Source organism: Hoplias malabaricus, chromosome 1 (genome assembly GCF_029633855.1).
Source record: "Hoplias malabaricus isolate fHopMal1 chromosome 1, fHopMal1.hap1, whole genome shotgun sequence".
NCBI lineage: Eukaryota > Metazoa > Chordata > Actinopteri > Characiformes > Erythrinidae > Hoplias > Hoplias malabaricus.
In genome coordinates, this window is record NC_089800.1 from 9,509,352 (window position 1) to 9,534,234 (window position 24,883).

Below are 24,883 nucleotides of genomic sequence, written 5' to 3' on the forward strand. Positions count from 1 at the left end.
GTTTTAACCAGTAATGCGACCGTTCAGTGGAGACCTCCGGGCTCAACGGCAGGACTACAATTCCCGAAATAGAACTCGCTCATGAGTTCGACCTATGTTTTGATTGTTGAGTAGCTAGTAGGGTTTTTTAGTATATTTCGGAGTTTGATTAAACGGTTTAAACTGCATTGAAGTGTGCAGCGTTTTTCTGCACGTTCATATGACTACAGATTATTTCAACAAAATAATGTTTTTTCGGTAAGCCTGTATAGTCTAATGTATTTTCATTTGAGACACTGCCTTTTCTTTATAGAATTTACCTAAAGAATGGCGAATCAAACACAGATGCCAAATATTTTTCGCTGGAAAAGATTTACAAGAAATGGAATCCCATCAAACACTGAGGCAAGTCAGGTCTTCTTTTCTACTCCTTTCACAATAAATAAAGGAAACATTAAAGTTGTCAGAAATGCAGAGAAACGACGTAAAGGCCCTAAGTGATTTATTGATTAGGTCATTGATTGAAAATTCATCTCTAAAACTGTTCGTTAAAATGACATGCTTGGGCGTTATTCCAAGAAAACAATCCCATAATATAGCAAGCCGTTTTAACATTTAATAGTGTGACCAGATTTACATTACAGGTATCTGCAATTCATTTATGATGAGACATAATTCTAAATTAAGATATCTCTAATTATATTATGACTAGGGGAAATAACAATTTGAGATACATTTTGAGTAGTGTAAATGACGTCAAAGATTTGGAACTAAAAAGGAAGTTAAAAGGAAGCTCCAATTCAAGATATCTGAAATTAATTATTGACTATCTTAAACTTTCATTTAATTAATTCATTCATTCATTCTCTGTAATCGCTTCTCTTGCTGGACCAGTTTGCAGCCGTGAAGCGGCGGGGATGAGAATCAGCACCTCCAAATCTGAGTCCATGGTACTCAATTGGAAAAGGATGGAGTGCTTTCTCCAGGTTGGAAGTGAGATCCTGACTCAAGTGGAGGAATTCAAGTATCTCGGGGTCTTGTTCATGAGTGAGGAAGGTTGACAGGCGAATCTGTGGCGTTTGCAGTAATGCAGACTCTGTAGCGGTTCGTTGTGGTGAAGAGAGAGCTCTCAATTTACCGCTCAATCTATGTCCCAGCCCTCACCTATGGTCATGAGTTTTGGGTAATGACTAAAAGAATGAGATCGTGGGTACAAGTGGCTAAAATGAGTTTCCTCCGCAAATAGATATAGATAGCTCCTCCACGTCAGTTCCTCCAGAGCCAGTTGAGGAGGTTCGGCCATCTGAACTGGATTCTTCCTGTATCTTCCAGTATCTCCCCGGAAGAGCTGGAAGAAGGGTCTAGGGACAGGGAGGTCTGGGTTTCTTTATTTGGACTGCTTCCTCCATGACCCAGACCCAAATAAGCAGTGGACAGTAGATGGATAGTACAAATTAAATACCTTTCATTCATTCATTATCTGTAACCGCTTATCCAGTTCAGGGTTGCGGTGGGTCCAGAGCCTACCTGGAATCATTGGGCGCAAGGCGGGAACACACCCTGGAGGGGGCGCCAGTCCTTCACAGGGCAACACAGACACACACACACATTCACTCACACCTATGGACACTTTTGAGTCGCCAATCCACCTACCAATGTGTGTTTTTGGACTGTGGGAGGAAACCGGAGCACTCGGAGGAAACCCACGCGGACACGGGGAGAACACACCAACTCCTCACAGACAGTCACCCGGAGCGGGAATCGAACCCACAACCTCCAGGCCCCTGGAGCTGTGTGACTGCGACACTACCTGCTGTGCCACCGTGCCACCCAAATTAAATACCTGATATCAGAAATTCAATTTTCACTAATAACAATTATGGCACCCCATACTCACAGAGCACCTCCCACAGAATCTCTCAGGGGAACACTCTCATATGCCTTCTCCAAATCCACAAAGTACGTGTAAAGTAGAGTAGCTCCCATGCCCCCTCAATCATCTGTAAAAAAAGTAAAGAGTTGGTCCATAGTTCCACATCCAGGATGAAATCCGCATTGTTCCCCCAAAATCCTAGGTTTGACTATCAGATGGATTCTCCTTTCCAACACCTTGGTATAGACTTTCCCAGGGAAGCTGAGAAGTGTGATGCCACGATAATTAGCATACTTTCTCTGGTCCCCTTTTTTAAAAATGGGAACCACCACCCCTATTTGCCAATCCAAAAGCACCGTTCCCAAGGTCCATGCAATATTGTAGAGGCGTGTCATCCTAGACAACCACACAGTACCAAGTATCTTCAGCAACTCTTGGAAAATCTCATCCACTCCTGGGGCTTTGCCACTGCTAAGCTTTTTCACCACCACAGCCAAGGAATTGGAATCTGACACCCCAGACACTTCTGGCTCTACCTCCTATCCAGGAGGTATGTCTCTTGGGTTAAGGAATGCCTCAAAGTGCTCCTTCCAATGCCCAACAATACCCTCAGTCGAGTTTAGAGTTTCACCATCCTTACTGAGCACAGCTTGGACAGTGTCTCTCTCTCCCCCCTTCCTGAGCTTTTGGAGTATTTTCCAGAAACTCTTTGAGGCCGCCCAGAAGTCATTCTCGATGGCCTCTCCAAACTCCTCCTGTGCTCTGGATTTTCCTTCTGCAACTGCCACAGCTGCAGCCTTTTTCGCCTGCCAGTACCCATCTGCAGAATCTTGAATTCCCTAAGTCAGCCAAGCCCAAATAAGACAAAGCTTCATCAAAGCTGCCCAGGTGCTGTTGGATGACTCAATAACCCAGTACTCTGTGATCCAGTACTCTGTGATCTGAGTAATCGTTGAGGCTCATAATAGGAAATAGTATCTTGAAGGTATTCAGGAGCGAGCCCATGTAGAGCTTTATATGTTAATAAGAGAATTTTGTAATCAGTGCGGAATTTAACAGGCAGCCAATAAAGTGATGGTAGAACTGGACTGATATGTTCAAATTTTCTAGTTTTAGCGAGGACCATGTCTGCAGCATTTTGAACTACATACATACATACATACATACATACATTTTCTTTTCCGCTTCTCCATTTCAGGGTCGCGGTGGATTTTGAACTAGTTGAAGTTTACTTAAATTTCTGCTTGTGCATCCTGACAGTAGTGTGTTACAATAATCAAGTCTTGAAGTAATAAAGGCATGTACCAATGTCTCTGCGTCCTGCAGGGATAAGGCATTTCTAATCTTGGTGATGTTGTGAAGATGTTAAAAAACTGTCCTAGTGATACTGCCTATGTGTTGATCAAATGATAAATCCAGGTCAACTATGACGCCAAGATTTTTTGCTGCTGAACCAGGTTTAACTGGAAAGTCAGCAAGATTTAAAATTAAGTCTGATCATTTATTTCTTGCCACTTTTGGACCCAAAAGCAGGACCTCTGTTTTGTTACTGTTTAGAAGGAGGAAGTTACGCAACATCCAGGCTTTCACGTCTTTTACAATATCCTCTATATTCTTTAATCTGTGTTTGTCATTGGGCTTGGCTGAAATGTAAATGTTACATGTCTGTAAATGTTACATAATAAAAATGCGTCCTTTTTTGTGACCGGATTTGTAATAATGGTGGAGAGAACCTCAAAAGAAGTGAAGGTTTCACATTGTTTAAGACTGATATCTAGGGTATTTTGGTAAATTACACATACTCCACCTTCTTTGCCTGATAATCTTGGCCTATGTACATGATTATAGTCTAGAGGGGTGGCTTCATTTAGTGCTAAATATTCATTTGGTCTAACCCATGTTTTTGTGAGACAGAAAATGCCAAATTTATGATCACTTATAATATGTTTTACAATGACTGCTTTTGAATTTAGTGATCTTTTTTTGAGTAACCCAAATTTTAGATCTGAGGTGTTGCTGCTATCATATGTGTATGATTTAATATTGATTAGGTTGTTGAAACGAGCTGATTATGTTTTTCTACATTTACATTTAATTTGGGGCAAAAATGGTTTAGCCTGTCTGTCTGCGGCCTGGTCCCGGCTCTGGATTGCCAGCAGCGGTTTACACTACTCTGCTGACTAACTAAAAGACTATGTGCTATGCTGCAAGAAAGTAAGGCAGCACCTTCCTGCGTGGGGTGGATACCATCCCTACCTATAAGACTATCCACCCTCAAAATGTAACCAATTGTCTATAAAGAGCAGAGCAGAGCAGAGCAGATTACTGTCGGACATTGTCTGGGTCGGTTTAATCACCTCTCTAATATTACCCTTAGTTACCTCAGACTGCCACAGATGAATATCATTGGCTCTTACATGAATGACTATCCTCGAATATCTCCTATTAGCTAACAGTCTAAGGTTGCCACTAATGTCCAGCGCTTTGGCTCCCAGTAAACAGCTAACGGTTACTGCTGGTGCCCCTAAAGGAGTAGTTAGTTTCACATGTCTCCTATAACCAGAGTCATTGCCTGCTTTAGTCTCCCATGTGTTGCCAAGGTTGCCAGGTGTGTTTGTTTTAACCAATTTTGAGCCGATGCTCCATTAATGAAAAATGTTCATAAGTTTTATTAAATTACCGGGGGAAATACAGAAAAAATACAACGTAGAGAAAGAGACTTAACCTTAACAAACAAAAAAAAAGATTGCTGTTACTTTTGGTCAAGCCCAAAAAAAGGCAACTACACCATAGAAACAAGCTCAAAAAGCAACCCACATCTATCAATATTTGTAAATGACTTTACTGAAAAGTCTTCTATAATATGCAGACCTGGCAACTTTTACATGGCGCCAAATGTGCTATGTAATTCAGCTATGTTTTGACTACTCAGAATAACAATTTAAGATTTCTACCATCACATTCTGAATCGTCAGAATTATCATTTAAGATATAAGAAATACAAAGGTAAATAAGTTCAAGACATCTGTAATTTATTTGAAGATATCTTAAAAGGAATTCTGACTAGACAAAATACTATTCTGGATCTCTAACTTGGTTTGAGTAGTCATTACTTTCATTCAAGCTTTAGTTTCAGATATCTTAAAATATATTTAAGATATCTTTAATTGGACTTATGACTAGTCAGAACAAAAGGCAAGATATCTCTAATGTACTTTTTGACTAGTCAAAATTTAATTGTAGATATCTGAAATATAAGTCAATAACTAATTTCAGATATCTTGAATTGGAGCTTCTATTTAAATCAATAATAAATTTGACATCATTTACACTAGTCAAAATGTAATTAAAGATATCTGAAATTGTTATTTTGTCTAGTAAAAATATAATTATTCATTCATTATCTGTAACCACTTATTCAGTTCAGGGTTGTGGTGGGTCCAGAGCCTACCCGGAATCATTGGGCGCAAAGCAGGAATACACCCTGGAGGGGGCACCACTTCTTTACAGGGCAACACAGACACTTTTGAGTCGGCAGTCCACCTACCAAGGTGTAGGTGGACACTTGGAGAACACACCAAACTCCTCACAGACAGTTACCCGGAGCAGGACTCGAACCCACAACCTCCAGGTCCCTGGAGCTGTGTGACTGCGACACTAACCTGCTGCGCCACCGTGCCGCATCAAATATAATTAGAGATTTCTTAATTTAGAATTATTTAGAATTATTTCTAGTCATGAATGAATTGCAGATATTCATAATGTAAATCACACGATTTAATGTTAAAATGGCTTGCCATAGTCTTTGGAGCCCTGCAGTTTCAAAGTGGAAATGCTCAATCATGGCACTGACTGCTTATTTCACTCAGGATACATCAACTAGCATGTAAACAATAACATAGAAATTTTAACAAAATTAAACACTTGATTATTATTGCAGATGGTTTTAAATGAGACATTTATATCATTCCCATGGCTTTCCCAAGTGGTTACTGTTTTTTACCATTTTCTACGTACGTGAAAGGTTCACCCCAAGTAATCTAATTTGAATTGCTCCTTTCTGCACAATCATTTAAAACTCCCAAATGTTCCCAGTTTTGAATGGAATCAAATGTCCCAATAGTTTAATGTTTTGCATTATGAAATATACCATTCATTCATTCATTCATTCATCCATCCATTCATTTGTTCATTTTATATAACCACTTCGTCCTGTTCCGGGTTACAATGGGTTACGCATCATTGGGTGTAAGGTGGGAACACACCCTGGATGGGGTGGCAGTACATCATAGGGCATCACACACTCACACTCACATTATCCACATCTGTCGGTGGATCACCGGTGCTCACTTTTCCTTCCAACGGGTTTTGGGAATCAAACTCATAACCCAAGGATCATTTCACATCAAAATTCTCTGAATGACTTAGTTTAAAAGTTCATAACACTCACAGAATGTTAATATTCATTTTTGCCAGTCCACCTGCGGTCCTAATGTGTAAGGGCTGCAATTGATCCTTTTTGGTGGAATTACATTTCTGCAATTTGCCTGAACCTCTTAATCACTGAAATTTTACTACAGACTAGACAGTCTGAGTTTAACTATTTCCACTTTATCAACACTCGGTTCATCTGATTCTACATAAGATGTTCTCGACTTAATGAAATCCAGCCAGCAATATTAATCAGAAAAGGTGTCAACCTTATTTATCTCATAGAAAGTGTGGTTTATAGACATGAGGGGGAATTATGGTGCATTAAGCATATTTGAGCAGGGACAGGGTTATTAAACAGATTACTAAATAGAAATGAATGATTTGAGCAGTGTTATCAGGGAAGGAAGGTCACTGTAGAATGCATAATGTATGTTTTTCTTCTCTTCCTTTATAATTTGTCCTAATCTGTTTAAACCTGATTTTGCAGGTGCTGTTGAATGATGATGATATAAAACAATGGATGAAGGTCAGTGTAGCAGATGCATGGATGTAATTAAGAGATAATATTACACAAAAATATCAAAGTAGCTTAAAGTCTGCTGTATTTTTATTTGCTCCAGAGAGTCGAGAGTGCGTCAGAGTTTGCCATGTCTAAAGTGTTTTCGCAACAGAAACAACATACTGTTAAACAAAGCCAGGCTGTGGCACTGCAAAGGATGGAGCAGCTACAGGACCATAATGAAGCATACAGCGAGGGTAGGGTTCAATCAAATCCTCACAGCAATGTTTCAATATGTTTCAATATCTTTCAATATCTAGTGTAATGCTTTTGTATTAGAGTGTTACAAAGTCAAAAAGGAGGAGACACACTACCAGTTAATAACTTTGCTTGTCTACAAATTTGTTGCTGTAATATGTATTTGTTGTAGGGCATCGTCAGCATTTTATGGGTGTGTATGTATGTTGGGTGTTTTGTTTTTGTTCTTCTTCTGTCTTGTGCATCCCACAGCTCAGGCTATTCTCAGTGACTGGATGAACACAAAGCTGCGTCTGGAGCTGGAGATGGATGAGTATGAGGATTGCTTGACAGTTTCAAGTATAACGGAAACTCCAGAGAAGACAGCAGACCTGACCTACAGCAACTTTGATGGTGAAGATTTATGTGATGTAGCAAGTAGGGCTGTATAATATAGATCAAACATGTCTTGGAAAAAATGAAAAATACATTTCATGTTTCATTTCCAGAGAACTCTTTGTGGCAGATTTGTTTTTAAGATTGCTTATTTTCTTATTGATCTAATTATTGATACCTTGGTTTATTGTAATAATTATGAGTCAGTTACTTGTACAGGGATTAGACTTAATCTTGGACTGTGTCTTTCACTCAATAAAGAAACTCCCTTCTAGTCTAGGACTAGATTTAATCTGTGACTGGGAATCCAAATTTATATGTATTATTATTGTAATTATTATAATTACTACTACTTTTTATCTATATATTTTATATTAATTAATTATTAAATAGTAAATCCCATTTTCATATTCACTTTTTTTTCCTGCTAGATATGTATTGCCATCTTGCACAGGAAGATGAGAGTTTGGAGGTGAATACGTTTCTTCAGGAGCTGATGGAGTGTGAGGTGCTTGACTCTGGGGCAGTGAAGGGTCTCAGGATGAACTCAGAAATGGAGAAAAAGCGCAGTGACCCTGGATTGTCCATGCAGCTGCGCCACCAGCATGTTAAGGAGAGACGCATATGGAAGGACAAGGAGCGGGAGAAACAGAGACAAGAGCAAGAGGTGAGGAGGGAGGCGAGAGAGGAGGTGCAGAGACAGGAGCGTGAGGACCAGAAGAGGAGGAGACAGAAGTCCCACAAACAAGAAGAGCTCCTGCAGCAAGAGATCATACGACTCCGCAGAGAGATGGAGGAAAAGAGAAGCATGGATCAGCTCGCACGGAAGATGTACAGTTCACCTTTATAGCATTTAAGCACAAATTTATTTTACACAGTTTCACACCTCAAAAAACTGCCCAAATTATCTAACCTTTCCCTCAGACTGAATTTATTTGATGTGTGTCATTTATGACACTGTATTCCTGTAATAGACGTTAAGGGATTCACTTACAGGAATTAACCCTAGTCCTGGACTAAGCTTTATCCCTGTCTGCAAAACCAGTCCTAATATTTCTACAGTGTTTATCCTACTAGCAACATTTTAGGACCTGAATCTTAATCAGTTCCAGATAGGGTGGTCACTACCCGTTTACACTGAGTAAGCATTATCTACACGCTATAAATTGTCAGCAGTCAGAGGAAATTCTATTTCTCCTTTATTACTGTTGAACAGGGAGCGAGAGAGGCTAGAAAAGCAGCGAGTCAAACAACAGTCTGTGAAACTACCGCCTGGCTCTGTCACACAGAGGCAGCTGCACCACAGAGAACAGGAGGCAGAGGCAAGGCTCCACATACAGGTTAGCACATTTTAGCATTTTAAGATTATATATATATTATATGCAATAATATTATTTGCATAACACAATATTTGTCACTGTCCAGTTAAAAACATGTATCTCCATATTTATGGATATTTAATTTACACAGCAGCTGTGTTCATGATGAATGGACCAATAGATGTCAGGAACGCGGGGGGGCGGACTGACGGAGGCGGACGCACTTGCTAAAACACAAATACTTTATTAACAAAACATAGAAACTTTAACAGAAAGCTAACACTCAGGGCGCTAACAGAGACAGACACAATGAGGGAAGCTGACTAAACTAAACTACCAGGAGCTAGACAGACTAAACCTAAAACAGAGAACTAAAGCAAACAGGAAAGACAGACAGACTAAAGATCTTGAGGAAGCTAAGTAAACAGAGAGCTAAAGCTAAACCTAAACAGAGAGCTAAAGCGAAACCTAAACACAGAGAGCTAAAGCTAAACCTAAACACAGAGAGCTAGAGAAGACACAACAGACAGACTTAATAACATAACACAGAAAATGACTGAGACAGACAGACCAGACTGGGTAACATCACACTGTAACAATGGAAAAGAGACCAACATGACATGGGGCATGAAACGAATGACCGACAAACAGGAACTACAGGAAGGGGACTTAAATACAAGACACTGACGAGACGCACCTGAGACGGATAACAAGGGGGCAGGGTAACAAATGACAGACGAGGAGGCGAAACAAAGGCGGGACTAGGGCGGAGACAAGGACAATAACAAACAAAGCCATGTGCGTATAAAGAACATGGCAGGGACAACAAACCTGACAGGACCAGGGCGTGACAGATGCCCCCCCCTGAACGCGCAACTCCCGGGGCGCGTACACCTAAACCCCCCAGGAGCTGGCACAGGAGAGGGCACGGAGAACAAGACAGACTAAGACAAGGAACCATGGGAGACAGGACTCAGGACAGGACGGGAACAGACACAGGAGCTGGGGACACGACAGGACCGAATATATGAGATGGGAAATGGGACATGACAGGAGACTGACAAAGGGGGGCAACAAGAGACTGAAAAAGAGACGAGAACGGACTGGACAGGACGGGAGTGGACACATGAGACTTGACGGGAGACTGGACTGGAGACAAGACAGGTGACTGAACGCTGGACGGATACGGGGACTGGACATGAGACGGGACTTGAGACAAAACAGAAGGTTGAAACGGGGACTGGACAGGACTAACAGGGGACTGGACATGAGACAAGACAGGGGGTTGAAACAGGGGTTTGAAACGGAGACTGGACAGGGCTGACAGGGGACTGGACAGGACTTGACAGGGGAACAGGGACCAAGACATTCACAGGGACTGACACAAACACAGTGACCGGGACAGGGACAGAGACAAAGGCTGACACGGGCACAGGGACAAGGACAGAGACAGGAACCAAGACAGGGACAGACAAGGGAACCAATATAACAGGGGGGTGCCCAGGACTGGCTAATGTCTGTGGGGCAGTCTGAGGAACCAGCCTGGGCACAGTTCTGGGGATCGGCCCTGAAGTCCTTCGGGCCGACCTACGGACATGAACAGGAGCGGCCGTAGCCACAGTCACGGGGACAGGAGCGGCCGTAGCCACAGTCACGGGGACAGGAGCGGCCGTAGCCACAGTCACGGGGACAGGAGCGGCGGGTGCCGCCATCACGGGGACAGGAGCGGCAGGTGCCGCCATCACGGGGACAGGAGGCCCTGCAGCGACGTCCACGGAGGCAGGGGAACCTGCGACGACGTCCACGGAGGCAGGGGGACCTGCGACGTCGTTCACGGAGACAGAGGGACCTGCGACGTCGTCCACGGAGGCAGGGGACCCTGCGACGTCGTCCACGGAGGCAGGGGACCCTGCGACGTCGTCCACGGAGGCAGGGGACCCTGCGACGTCGTCCACGGAGGCAGGGGACCCTGCCGTGACGTCCAAGGAGGCAGGGGGGCCTGCAGTGACGTCCAAGGAGGCAGGGGAGCTTGCGACGACGTCCACGGAGGCAGGGGAATCTGCGACGTCGTCCACGAAGACAGGAGAGGCGCGCTTCGCGCTCACGAAGACAGGAGAGGCGCGCGCCGCGCTCACGAAGACAGGAGAGGCGCGCGCCGCGCTCACGAAGACAGGAGAGGCGCGCGCCGCGCTCACGAAGACAGGAGAGGCGCGCGCCGCGCTCACGAAGACAGGAGAGGCGCGCGCCGCGCTCACGAAGACAGGAGAGGCGCGCGCCGCGCTCACGAAGATAGGCGCGGCTGGAGGTGCCGCGCTCTCGAGGACAGGCGCGGCAGGAGGCGCCGCGTTAATGAAGACAGGAGTTCGTGCTGCTCGCCGGGCTCGCGCTGGAGCTGTAAAGGGTTTAGGGGGTTTCACAGGCGCACCCATTAAATCCCTCAGAGGTGCGCCTCTGTTAGCCCCAACTCCGTCGTCACGACGTTGGAGGCTAACAGCCCCTATCCTTAACGCCCCCCCAAAAATTTCCCTGGACCTAAGGGGGTAATCCACCGTCGAGGGGGGAACTCCAGCACGCTTCTTCCGCCGGCTCCTTCGAGTCCCGCTGGCGCAACTACTCGATTCACGAGTCGACTCCTCAGGTTTAGGAATCGGAATAGCGCCAGGCAGGAGCTGGAGCCGGCAACTCCCGCTGTAGCAGTCCTTCTGTCCATAATTCGGCTCTTCTGAAGTCCTAGAGGCTACCATTGCACGAATTATGGACGCTTGGACTTCTCCTAGTCTCCGAAAGTAACTGTCTGTGCTAGCTGCGTCCTGGCGGTCGGTCATTCTGTCAGGAACGCGGGGGGGCGGACTGACGGAGGCGGACGCACTTGCTAAAACACAAATACTTTATTAACAAAACATAGAAACTTTAACAGAAAGCTAACACTCAGGGAGCTAACAGAGACAGACACAATGAGGGAAGCTGACTAAACTAAACTACCAGGAGCTAGACAGACTAAACCTAAAACAGAGAACTAAAGCAAACAGGAAAGACAGACAGACTAAAGATCTTGAGGAAGCTAAGTAAACAGAGAGCTAAAGCTAAACCTAAACACAGAGAGCTAAAGCGAAACCTAAACACAGAGAGCTAAAGCTAAACCTAAACACAGAGAGCTAAAGCTAAACCTAAACACAGAGAGCTAGAGAAGACACAACAGACAGACTTAATAACATAACACAGAAAATGACTGAGACAGACAGACCAGACTGGGTAACATCACACTGTAACAATGGAAAAGAGACCAACATGACATGGGGCATGAAACGAATGACCGACAAACAGGAACTACAGGAAGGGGACTTAAATACAAGACACTGACGAGACGCACCTGAGACGGATAACAAGGGGGCAGGGTAACAAATGACAGACGAGGAGGCGAAACAAAGGCGGGACTAGGGCGGAGACAAGGACAATAACAAACAAAGCCATGTGCGTATAAAGCACATGGCAGGGACAACAAACCTGACAGGACCAGGGCGTGACAATAGAAAAGCTCTAAAATTACTTGGAATAAAATCTTTTTACATTTACTTCCATTGAAAGTTACGATTTTTTTTTATTCTCCTGTAAATTTATTATTTTGGGAGAGACATGTTTTTAATTGGACAGCGACATAATGTTATTATATTTTTACAGTGGATTATTAATGATGTGACAACAGACTTTGCAGTGCATTCAGAAACACTTTTCGGCCTGGTATTCGGTGGTTCTAGAGAAGAGGGTTTTGCTGGGCAAGGCAGCGGCACTCTGTGATTGGAGGAGACAGCTGAGGGCATGGCGGGCATGGAGAGCCCTTGTTTGGGTGAAGAGAGAGGAGAGAGAATCCCAGAGATTGGAGGAGGAACTGAGGATAGATAACAGGCAGGAGGACATACACAAATGCACACACACACACACACACACATACATGCCCACTGTTCCCATATTTGCACCCTAACACCCCTCATTTGTGTGGGTTTAAGCTCCGCCTCTCTGTCTGTGAGGAGTGTTGTTTGCCCCCCCCCCCCCCCCCGTGCCTGGGTTTCCTCCAGGTGCTCTAGTGTCCTCCCACAGGGCAAACACCCATGCTGGTATGTGTATTAGCTATTAAAAAGTGTCCATATGTGTGAGCAAATTTGTGAGTGTCTGGTGCCCTGTGATGGCCTGGAGCCAAGTTCAGGGTTTTTTCTTTGTGCCTGTGCCTTTCTGCTCTGTTTCTGGGTACACACCCACCACAACCCTGAACAGAAAAAAGCTGAAAAAACAGACAAAGACTGAATTCTGGAAAGTTGTATTTGAAACCTCTTTGGGGGTTTGAAACTTGTGCAAACTTTAAATTTAAGTACAAAAACTTTTTTTGACTTATCAAATTCAAACTTGTTAGTTGCAGGAATTTTGATGTGTTCTCTTGTTGCCGGACTGCCTACTGGGCAGGCCTTTGAGGCATTTGCGCTTACTGACTGACTGACACCTAATGTTGAAACACGAATGCGTGAGTAGGAACTGTTAATTCAGCCGTATTTCACAGAGAGAAGTTAAGTTAGCGCCACTGCACCACTACACCGTCTGTTGTTAATTCAGCAATATTTCACATTCCGATTATGAAGTAAATTTGGAACAATTCAGCAGTGACCAGAGGTCCTCTTTTCCCTGGACAAGTACTATTTTTAGGCCCTAAAAATGCGTGTTCAAGGGGTCAGAAAGTTGAGAGCTGAATTGGGACACACTCACGCCGCTTCAGCACTGTAGGTCCACCATCCTCCACTATGAGCAATTCAGTGTTTTACTGGAGCTTCGAACCGAAATGTGTTGAATGTTGTTGAGGTAATTAGTGATGGCAAAACAAGGCTTCATGAACCAATGGGGCATTCCAGCCCAAAGGTTCACCAGGTGTCACTTTTTGCGGGGTAGTGACACTCAAAATGAAACGATTACGTGTCCCAAAGAATCAGAGGCCTCGTTTGTCATCAGTCATGTATTTTTTACGGTAACAATACAAGCCTCAAACTTTACGCGCCCCTTTTTGCTTGACACAGGCTCTTTGCTGCCCTCCTCACTTGCTTTTGACCCTCATGTGTCACCCACGATGCACCTTAATACACCTCTTGCACAGTAATACTCGCTTATGACTGGAAAGTTTTCCTTCCAGTTTTGGCACTGCTAAACAACCAAACTACAGATACGGATGTGACAGCAAAGAAATGCACAGCCAATCACACTGGTCATATGTGTTACGGGGAGGTAAGACTCGAGTAGAGAACGTGATATAACACTTTCTGCAGCTCTAGGTTAATGAGATGTTGACAGATCAGGGTTTTTTTTAAGGGGATCAAATCAATAATCGCTGGATATTGGTGGCAACACATCACCTCTCTCCATGCTATTTCTATGCTCTTACTATAACAACACTAATACATGGACACATCTCACCGTTACTGACTTTCTGATGAGTAAATTACATCTGCACAGCTTTTTGTTTAATTTTACACGAAAATGGACAAAATCTCCAGATTATTAAAGCCAGAATATCAGAGCGAGGTGTTACTCAAAATAAACGAGGCTGTGAATATGTTACAGCAGCATTTTATCAGTCGGACCCTTATAGAAATGTAAGTCATAAATATCTAGTTCCTAATGATGTCCTGTTACTTTATCAAGTGTTGATTACTTGGTTGACAAAACATTAAAGTGCTTGGTTTTACAAATGTTTAAAAACTTAAATGTTAAAATGTTATCTTGTTGCTTTCTGGTAAACGAGTTGCTTTAATGTCATCTCAACACAGTGCTTCAGTTTTGTAGCTTTGTATGAACAGAAAACAACAGGCTTTCCATGATCATACATACACTGTCAGGAACTATTTTTATAATTTGTTATTATTTGTTATTATTGTAAACAAAGACATTGATATGAAGCACCGAAGCTTCTCCAGACCAGGTATTTTGGGCATTCCTGTTTTTGAAATACCAGAAACACTCCTGTGACAATTCTATATGGCTAATGGCGGTCCGGCTAAACTAGGCTAACCTAGTTTCACTTTGTTTAATCTCTTTGTTGTCCCTCCAGCCCGTCTGACCACCATGGGGTCTAGAGCTTTTACATTTACATTTACATTTATGCATTTGGCATTTTTATCCAAAGCGACTTACAAAAGAGGATCTAACATTCAAACTACAGCACAAATTATACAAAATACCTTACATTAAGTGCAATATGCCAGGAAGTAATAAGTGCATTAAAGAAAGACATTCAGTGCAGAAGATACTCTCAGAAGAGCTGGGTTTTCAAGGATTTCTTGAATGCGGAGAGGGTTCCTGTTGCTCTGATAGTGCTTGGAAGCTCGTTCCACCAGCGTGGTACCAGAGATGAGAATAGCCTCGACTGACCTGTACGGGGAGTTGGTCGTGTTAGTTGGCGCTCCTTTGAGGAACGGAGAGGGCGGGCGCTAACGTATGGTTTTAAGAGTCTATTGAGGTAGATGGGAGCAGAACCAGTGAATACTCTGAAGGCCATCGTTAGTGATTTAAATTTGATGCAAGCAGCTAAGGGTAGACAATGCAGCTCAACTAATAGGGGCGTGACATGTGCTCTTTTAGGTTGGTTGAAGACCAGGCGTGCTGCAGCATTCTGGATCATCTATAGCGGTCTCACAGCACAGGCCGGAAGACCTGTCAGGAGGCAATAGTCTAGACGGGAGATTACTAACGTCTGAACAAGGAGCTGTGTTGTATGTTGAGTTAGGTATGGCCTAATCTTCCTTATGTTGAATAGGGAGAAGCGGCATGATCGAGCTACAGTGGTAACGTGATCTGCGAAGGTCAGCTGGTCATCAACCATGACACCTAGATTTCTTACAACCTTGGTGGGAGCCACTGATAGGGACTCTAGCTTGATGCTGATGTTGTGGAGAATAGCTTGCTTGGCTGGGAGGACCAGTAGTTCAGTTTTGGATAAATTCAATTGGAGGTGGTGTTCCTTCATCCATGTAGATATGTCAGAGAGACAGTCAGAGATTCGAGTTGCCACTGAAGTGTCTCCTGGAGGAAAGGATAAATAGAGCTGTGTGTCATCTGCATAGCAGTGATAGGAGAAGCCGTGCGAATGTATGATTGGGCCTAGAGAGGTGGTGTACAAGGCAAAGAGGAGGGGTCCCAGCACTGAGCCTTGGGGCACACCTGTGGTGAGGTGGTGTCGCGCTGATGTTTGTCCAAGCCATGACACATTGAAGGATCGTCCAGTGAGATAAGACTCAAACCAGGAGAGTGCATTGTTCTTGAAGCCCATGTCAGTGAGTTTGTTTAGTAAGATGTGGTGGTTGACCGTATCAAATGCTGCTGATAGGTCAAGCAGAATGAGAACTGAGGACTGACCTGTTGCTTTGGCATCTTTAAGAGCTTCCATTACTGACAGAAGTGCAGTTTCCGTCGAGTGGCCGCTCTTGAAGCCGGATTGGTTCGAGTCAAGAAGGTTATGTTGGGAGAGGAAGTTTGTTGCCTGGTTAAAGACAGCTCTTTAAATGATTTTAGACAGGAAGGGGAGGAGAGAGACTGGTCGGTAGTTCTCTACTATAGAAGGAGCAAGAGAAGGTTTTTTGAGTAGAGGTCTTACTTGAGCTTGCTTGAAGGTGTTTGGAAATGTTCCAGAGGTTAGTGAAGAATTGATTACATGAGTGGCTGCGGACACAATGGACGGGGCTATGGTTTGCAGTAGGGTGGTAGGAATGGGATCCAGTGGACAGGATGTAGGCTGGCCACCTCTAAAAAGATTTGATACCTCGCACCTTTTAGCCGCACCGTCCCCCATCTTTGGAATTCCCTTCCACCGGACATCTGTAATATTGACTCCCTAGACACTTTTAAATCACGCCTCAAGACCCACCTGTTCAGGACAGCATACAGTCTTTAGCCTAGTCCTTTGATTTTATGTATCTCTTTAATTAGCTTTGTTTCTACCTGTTGTCTTGCTTTGATTTTCTTATGTACGGTGACCTTGAGAGTCTTGAAAGGCGCCAAAAATAAAATGTATTATTATTATTATTATTATTATTATTATTATTATTATTATTTAATAGATGCAGTCATTGCGGACCATAAAAAACTCATATACTCAGCCAGCAGCAGTGGTTTTGGTCTGTGTTTTGAGGTGTGTCTGTTTTCTCTGTAGGTGCTGTCAGGCTGCAGTAGAGAGCGACCGCAGACGGCTGTTGAGACGCTGTCTGAGTGGCTGGCGTTTGTGCTGTCGGATGGAGAAGGAGTGCCGAGAGCTGCTCACACAGCAGGAGGAAACCAGGAGGAAAATGGCTGCCCTGATTAGTGCAGCTGCTTCTGGGAGTCTGAACACAGAGAAGGACAAGCAACAGTCGGTCACAGACACACCAAATACACACACCATGACTGAGGGCAGCACTCAACCTGTGAGTGAAATATATTCTGAAATAATCTGAACAGTGTACTTTTAAGTTTATTCTACTATATACTGAAATATATTGCCATATCATATTATATCATGGGCAGCTCGGTGGCGCAGCAGGTAGTGCCGCAGTCACACAGCTCCAGGGACCTGGAGGTTGTGGGTTCGATTCCCACTCCGGGTGACTGTCTGTGAGGAGTTGGTGTGTTCTCCCTGTGTCTGCGAGGGTTTCTTCCGGGTGCTCCGGTTTCCTCCCATAGTCCAAAAACACATGTTGGTAGGTGGATTGGTGACTCAAAAGTGTCCGTAGGTGTGAGTGAGTGTCTGTGTTGCCCTGTGAAGGACTGGCGTCCCCTGCAGGGTGTGTTCCCGCCTTGCGCCCAATGATTCCAGGTAGGCTCTGGACCCATCGCGACCCTAAATTGGATAAGCGGTTACAGATAATGGATGGACTATTTGAAAATAAAGCAGAGGAACCAAATACAAAGCCATGTTTATTTAAATTTTATAAGGTATATTACCTTGTAGGTTTGCTTCAGTATATTAATTAACTTATTGGTTGCAAGCATAGGTCCGAGGGGTATACAACCAAATGTGTTATATGTTAGTCTCCTTCCACTCTGTTCTTCAATGGTCATGACCACCACCACAGAGCAGGGTATTATTTGGGTAGTAGGTGGTTCACCCTACAGATGTGGGGGTGACTTGTTATTGTGTGTTTCAACGGTACGACATATTAGTGCTGCTGGAGGGTGAAATTTTTGTCACTTCTTAGGCTAAACTTTGGAGATTGGACACTAAACACAGAACCTTTTGATATTGATATGTATCTGTCTATTTAGGAGTTTTGTATGGGTATATGATATAACATTCATTCATTCATTCATTCATTATCTGTAACCGCTTATCCAATTTAGGGTCGCGGGGGGTCCAGAGCCTACCTGGAATCATTGGGCGCAAGGCAGGGAATACACCCTGGAGGGGGCGCACAGACACACACACACACACATTCACTCACACCTACGGACACTTTGGAGTCACCAATCCACCTACCAACGTGTGTTTTTGGACCGTGGGAGGAAACCGGAGCACCCGGAGGAAACCCACGCGGACACAGGTCCCTGGAGCTGTGTGACTGCGACACTACCAGCTGCGCCACCGTGCCGCCCCTTCAAATAGTCAGAGTCTGCAAAATAATTACTCACCTTGTTTTTACTTCTTCACTCTAACGAGAACTTTCCCTTGCTGAATATTCAAAGGCAATATAAATGTGTCCCTCCTGGCTTTGTTAGTGAATGCACGGAAACATTGTGTGAGTAGGAGAGATAAAACCGAGACACAGAGGATGGAGTTAATTAAACTGAAAGTAACTGTAAATAGGAAGTTAGATAGTGCAGACGTATACGTTTTACTTTGTCAGCTCTCTGACTGCATAATTATGTGCGGCCCTGTGTGCCACAACACTGAAGAGATATGATAGTAATAAAGGATTTTCATATTATCCTCTCCAGACCTCACTGGGACAAAATTTCACAAGGTCGTATACATACACTTTACCCCCACACTCAGGTACCGGCACCAAGGGCCACCTCGGAGCCTGCCCCGACTGACAAGAGGAAGGCCACGCCCACTCAACCATGGCAGGTGACACGTAGACATGCTGCTCTCTCACCGGCCGAATTTCATCAGGTTCGACAGAAGATGGCCCTGAATAGCACCCCTTGCTCTCAGAGTGCAAAGGTGATTCAGGAAAAAATATATAAATCTTATTGTGTTTAAATGATGGTTTAACTCAAAATCAAGTGTCTACAGTTTTCCCATTTTACTTCATGGCCTGTGTCTGCACTGTGGGTGTGTCTATTACTACAGAGTAAACAATCTCTCTCTCTTTAGCTAGCAGTAGGGTAACTATCATTATCAATATTGAGTTGGACAATTTGTGTTCTCCTCCAAGTGTGTTGAGCTCCAGTTACTTTATGTGAACCACAATTTAAAAAAGAAATAGTATTTTGCTTCACATCCTTCACCCTCCCTGCTTGGTAGAGTTACGATTGTACAAGACCTAATAACAGGGTGGAAATTGATACTTAATGTCTTGAATGAAATGGATGAAAATGAGGTATAAACATTTTTTATTGTTAAATATTGTTAGTTTATAGCCTAACTATGATTTTAAGCAGATGTCTGTTTTACTAACCTGATGGTTAAAATTGACCCCGGAGGTGTGTGAAGGCCAGTTTGCTCATCATCATGCAGCACAGCAGCAAACCATCGCTGAGCAGAGACGTCTCCTCATAGAGCAACAGGAGCTTATTTCACACCTGCAGGAGAGACAGAACTTTCTGGAGCTCCAGCAGGAGGCAAACAATGCTGCAGCATCAGCAGCAATGACAGAGACTGCCCAACTCAAACACTCAGCAACTCACAGTTCCATGCAGGCCAGGACAGGTGGAGGAGCTGCTGAGACAAGGTACCTTCACACGCAGACCACATCCAGTGTATTCATACATTCTTTATCAACAATCCCGCAAGTATTTTTTAGCTACGTGATGCACTTTTGGCTGTTTTGTAGATGAATATATAAACAGTGAATATTTATTTAAAAATAAAAATGTAAGCATATTCGTGTTTCACAAAGGTATCTATTATTCCTAGTTCATTCAGTCCTTATCTGTAACCCTTATCCAGTTCAGGGTCGCGGTGGGTCCAGAGCCTACCTGGAATCATTAGACGCAAGGCGGGAACACACCCTGGAGGGGGCGCCAGTCCTTCACAGACACACACATTCACTCACACACTTTCGAGTCGCCAATCCACCTACCAACATGTGTTTTTGGACTGTGGGAGGAAACCCACGCAGACACAGGGAGAACACACCAACTCCTCACAGAGAGTCACCCGGAGCGGGAATCGAACCCACAACCTCCAGGCCCCTGGAGCTGTGTGACTGCGACACTACCTGCTGCGCCACCGTGCCGCTTATTCCTAGTTTGTTTTCCCCTTTCTTTTAAGCAGGACATAACTGTTATAACAGTAGATAGTTTGGTGCAACTGTATTTAAAAGAAACCCCATAAAGGTGTAAATATTGGCAGAAATATGGAGCAATGCCACTGGAAAATTGAGGAAAATTGATTGTTATTACATTCCACTAGTCTCACATCTTCATAGAAAAACTGATGAAGCAAACTTCAGACACACACTTTGGCAATTGACTAAATTTGGGTACGAGTTGTAAACTGTGTAAATTAGATTTTTGCTTTAAAATCAGCATCTTTCTGTTGGAGGCAGCATACAATGAGATTATTTCAGGATCAATCAAAACCTCATTTTCAGTCTGCCTTGTATAAAAATGAATTCATCAAGAAAGAAACCACTGTAATCCCTTGTGGCTTTGTGGTTTTGTGAGCAGATGAACAGGCTAATGTAAGAAAATAAAAACAGAGAGATGGTGAGAAAGAGCTAAAGAGTATGTATGTGTGTGTGTGTGTGAGAGAGAGAGAGAGAGAGAGAAAGTCACTGAAGTATTCTTAAAACTCACACTTCTAGATCAAACAGTATCTCAAGGGAAAACAGCGCTGTTCATCCAGCCCCCAAAGCCACGCCCAGTCATCCAATGGCCCCTCACCCTGTAGTACAAGGTCAGTTTTACATACAAACACAACACACATTCACATAAAGCACTGTGCGAAAGTCACACACCACCTTCCAATTATTATTTTTCTAGTCAATAATAAGTGAACAACAGCTGCACCACAACAATCAGTCAATAATATCCAGTGAACAAGTCAGTCAACAACATCCACACAACAACAAATCAGAAACAGCCAGTCAACAGCAGCCAAGTTATTTACTGTATGTATTTAGTCAGAAACAAGCAGACAACTTATTCAACAGAAATTAAATTATACAATAGCTCAACAGCAGTAGCTGTGTGAGACAGAAGTGAAGGGTGGCCTCAGACATTTGCAGAGTACTTCAAAGGGTCTGCCAGTGTGACGGCACAAATCCTTTTCTGCAGTAAAATAATCCGACAGAGAAGTCACTGCTTCTGAGGCTGAATTTAGTGCCATGTGGGAGGACTGAGAATAGAAGGAGCAGTTTACCCATACAGGGCCCTATAAGGGCTCATAGGTGTGAGCATGAAAAATAACAACACCCCTTCTCTGCTCTGAAGGTATAAACGTTAAACACAGAATCCATTCAAAACAGTGATTACACCCACACTGAGTCACTCACCAGTGTAGACCTAAATAAAGCCAAACTGAAATAGAGATCATAAGCCATACGCTACTGATTGAAAGTTAAAACTAATGATTAAAATAATATGAAGGCAATGTAGTTCAGTTCTCTCTCTCTCTCTCTCTCTCTCTCAGCCATGGAGGAGCGAGCAAAGCTACGTGAGGAGCGCAGGAGAGAGGTGAAGGCTATGAAGAGGAGGAGAGACGAGGAGAAGCTAGTGAGTAACCAGAAAAGACTAGACAGTGCTGGTGATCTAATGCCTCTCAGATTAGCCCTGGCTCAATTGTATGGGTCTGAAGCTGTTACTGAGGAAAGGAATAACAAATAAAAGAACATTTGCCAAACGTAAGGGAGACCTGTGCTTTAAGACCACGGTTAGGCTTTAGATTTGTTGATACCCCTGATTGTGTTCCTCAGGCTCAGATGAAGGCTGCAGAAGAGGAGAGACTGAGGCAAGAGGAGGAGGAGAAACGCATAGCAGCAGAGAGGAGGAAGGAGGAACGGAGGCAACAGAGGGAGGTGTGAGCAAACTTTATTAGCAGTTTCCCCACACCACTGCTGTGTTAGCACTCTCAGTTTACCAAGAGAGATAAATATGTATATAGAGATGCTAGCATCCAAACCATTAGTTTTAGTATAACAATGATCAGATTTCACGCTCCAAAGCCTTTCACCACCAGAAATAAATCTCAGACAGCTAAAAACTATGCTCTGTCAGACTGTGCTTACTTTAATGGACCTGCACTGTCCTCCTAAATCCCTGACAGAGGAGAATTTGCTGAGAAATCATTTGTATCTTGGTACAGGCCCTGGCACCCACTGCTTAATTAGCTTTCTCCACCCCTGACAGAACAGCATAGATCATCTAATATCAATCCCCAGCAGTTTTATACATATGATCTTCTTCACAGCAGTGGTCTGAATGTAATTTAGACCCATCTTCAGCCTCTATTCCCTTATATGCTAAATAGGCTCCTTAGTTTGGCTTATGTTAGTGTTCTGGGCTTAATTTATTAAATATTTTAGAGTATAAGACTTTGAAGCACGTTGAAACAAAGTGTAAACACTAGAGAACTGGCCTTTTTAAATAATAAAACCTGGCAAAGTCTTATTTTAATTTATTTTGCCAACAACGGCATACTTTGTGTTTAGCGGGAGTTGGAGAAGCAGAAGAGAATACAGCGAGAGCAACAGTTGTTGAAACAGGTGCGAGAACACTATCACAGATCACTGCTGCTGTACAGAGGCCTGGCACCCTGGAAACGTCTGATGGAGGAGAGTCGTACCAACACTCAGGTCAGCACATGCGCACAAATGTATTGAATTATTTATCATAGTAATACAACTATATATTTGAATGATAACCCATGTCATTTTATTTTTAAAGACTGCAGATGGTATTCAAATGACCAGAATGTTTTATTTATTTATATTTGCTTAATGATATTGGAACAGTATTGACACTAGCATGGACACTCATACAGTGGCAGACCAGACCAGCTGTAGCCTTTCACACAGCACTGGCTCCAGTCTTTGGTTTTTATAATGTTTATGGTTGATTGTTGCTTTGGTACCTGTCGAAACACCTGTTATGAAGATGGATTAAGAGAGAGAGGGTGGATGGGAGGTACAGGAAAATAATGGACGAAATTGAATCAGTATAACTGGAGGCTGGGTTCGTACAGCAGCGATCGTCATCCCCCTGATAAACCCTGATTTATACCTGTGAGAGAACTATAGTCTAAAATCCAATTAGTGCCAAAAGAAGCTAGCCTTCAGCAAAGGAGTGCCTGGTAAGCAGATGGCCTCTTGAGCCCTTCTGGGAGAAACAGAGTTGCGCATTGAACCATAAAGATTCATTATACACCAGTCTGCATGCCCCTGCTGTGGTATATATGCCACCGTTGTCTGTTCCATGCTCAGCCGTACAAATTTTAGCTGCCCCATCAGGATGTATGGAGAACATATTCACTTCATTCAGCCCCGGGACAACACTGGTGTCATGCACAGAAAACTGAGAAAGACTGTCCTCCAAATTCAGTGTAAAACCACTCAAGGTCCTCGGTTATCCGCAAGCACGAACACTACACAGTGACATCTACACTTGCATTTATGGCCTTTGGCGAATGCTCATATCCAGTGCCAAAATTCTAATTATTTTAAAGATGTAGGCAAATGCAGAGTTAGGAGTCTAGCCCAAGAAACACTATAGAAACGCTGTGCCCACCACACCCTTAGAGCACAGAATGATTTGAGCAATATATGAAATTGTGTCTTCTCTACAGAAAGCTGTGGAGCATCACAGTCAGTTTCTACAGAGACGCTGCTTCCTGTCCTGGATCCAGGACACTCATGAGACCCTGTCTAAGAAAGAGGACTCTGCTGAACAGCTGTACTGGAGCATTCTGCTCAGGAGAGCTTTCTGCAGCTGGAAAAGAGTAAGAATGGCTTGAGAAGGTTTTACACTAGCTGTTGGAACATTGGAACTTTGCTGTGAGGATTTTGATTGCATGTATACCCAAGAATATTAGTGAAGTAATGTAAAAAATGTACTACGTAGGGCTACACAGATCTTCAGCACTAACAGAGGATTGGCATTGGGCATGGTGACTTTCTGTCAGTTTAAGAGCCTTAGAAGGAAAATACTGTTATTTATTTTTAAGATTTAAATTGCTGTTATCAAATATTAGAATTTGAAACGAATGACTATTAATTTTTTTCTTGTCTGCTGCTGCTAATTCAGGTTAAACAAATGCAGTGTGTCCTGCAGACGAGGGCTGAGCACTTTTACAGAGCTCAGACTCTCAGGAAGGTGTTTAGTGCTCTGCTGGATTACGCAACTCAGGAGAGACTGAAGACCTGGGACAGAGAGAGGCGGGCGGACGAACACAATGCCAGGTTAGCAGAGCACAATTCACCACAACTTCTGTCTCTGACTCTTGTCTCTTAGCAGAGAATATTGTGTCACATGCCGCAGAACAAACAAATCATGTCATCACTGGAGGTTAACCCCCACAGAGCCAAGCAAAGCTGTAGTTCACTACATGTGTTGTGTGTGTGTTGTTCAGCAAATCATTAGGATACCATTTTGAAATGACTGGTCTGAATTATTAAACAAAAACCAGATTTATTTCGTGAAATAATTGGTACATACTCTAAACCCCTACGACTGTAAATCTAATTTGGAATGCTTGTGGTTATGAGACTGAGGAAAGAGATGGTGTCCCTAAATGCCTGAGGAAATACAAAAGAGCTGTGCATGTGCTGTATAGGCGGTCTGTGAAAAGGTGTTTCCGTGGCTGGAGGCGTCTCCCGGCTGCCCTGAGGGAGGAGGAAGTGAGAGAAGATCGCAGAGAGCGGCTCCGGAGGAAAGTGGCAGAGATTCTTCCAGACTTCCACTCCTCGTCTGTGGACACTGTGTGGAGGCCGGCGCCATCTCTGTAGTGCAAACACGTCTTACACAAACACACATACACAC

The 24,883-nt window shown here is 43.6% G+C and overlaps 1 protein-coding gene across 2 annotated transcripts; it reads left to right on the forward strand.

Moving 5' to 3' along the window:
- The first annotated feature begins 128 nt into the window (after window positions 1–128).
- ccdc191 (coiled-coil domain containing 191) lies at window positions 129–24,867 on the forward strand. 2 transcript variants are annotated; one of them, XM_066645998.1, is made up of 17 exons: window positions 129–384; window positions 6,774–6,812; window positions 6,907–7,042; window positions 7,296–7,436; window positions 7,850–8,249; window positions 8,635–8,758; window positions 12,441–12,640; window positions 16,920–17,169; window positions 18,735–18,905; window positions 19,388–19,635; window positions 20,713–20,804; window positions 21,540–21,622; window positions 21,823–21,924; window positions 22,558–22,701; window positions 23,691–23,843; window positions 24,149–24,303; window positions 24,678–24,867. In XM_066645998.1, exons 1-17 carry the CDS (start codon window positions 307–309, stop codon window positions 24,847–24,849), a joined length of 2,688 nt encoding a protein of 895 aa, XP_066502095.1. In that variant the 5' UTR covers window positions 129–306; the 3' UTR covers window positions 24,850–24,867. The 2 variants fall into 2 exon arrangements, with proteins under 2 accessions (XP_066502095.1, XP_066502102.1); XM_066646005.1 differs by lacking the exons at window positions 129–384; window positions 6,774–6,812 and having other exon boundaries at window positions 6,921–7,042; window positions 7,301–7,436.
- Window positions 24,868–24,883: the final 16 nt, after the last annotated feature.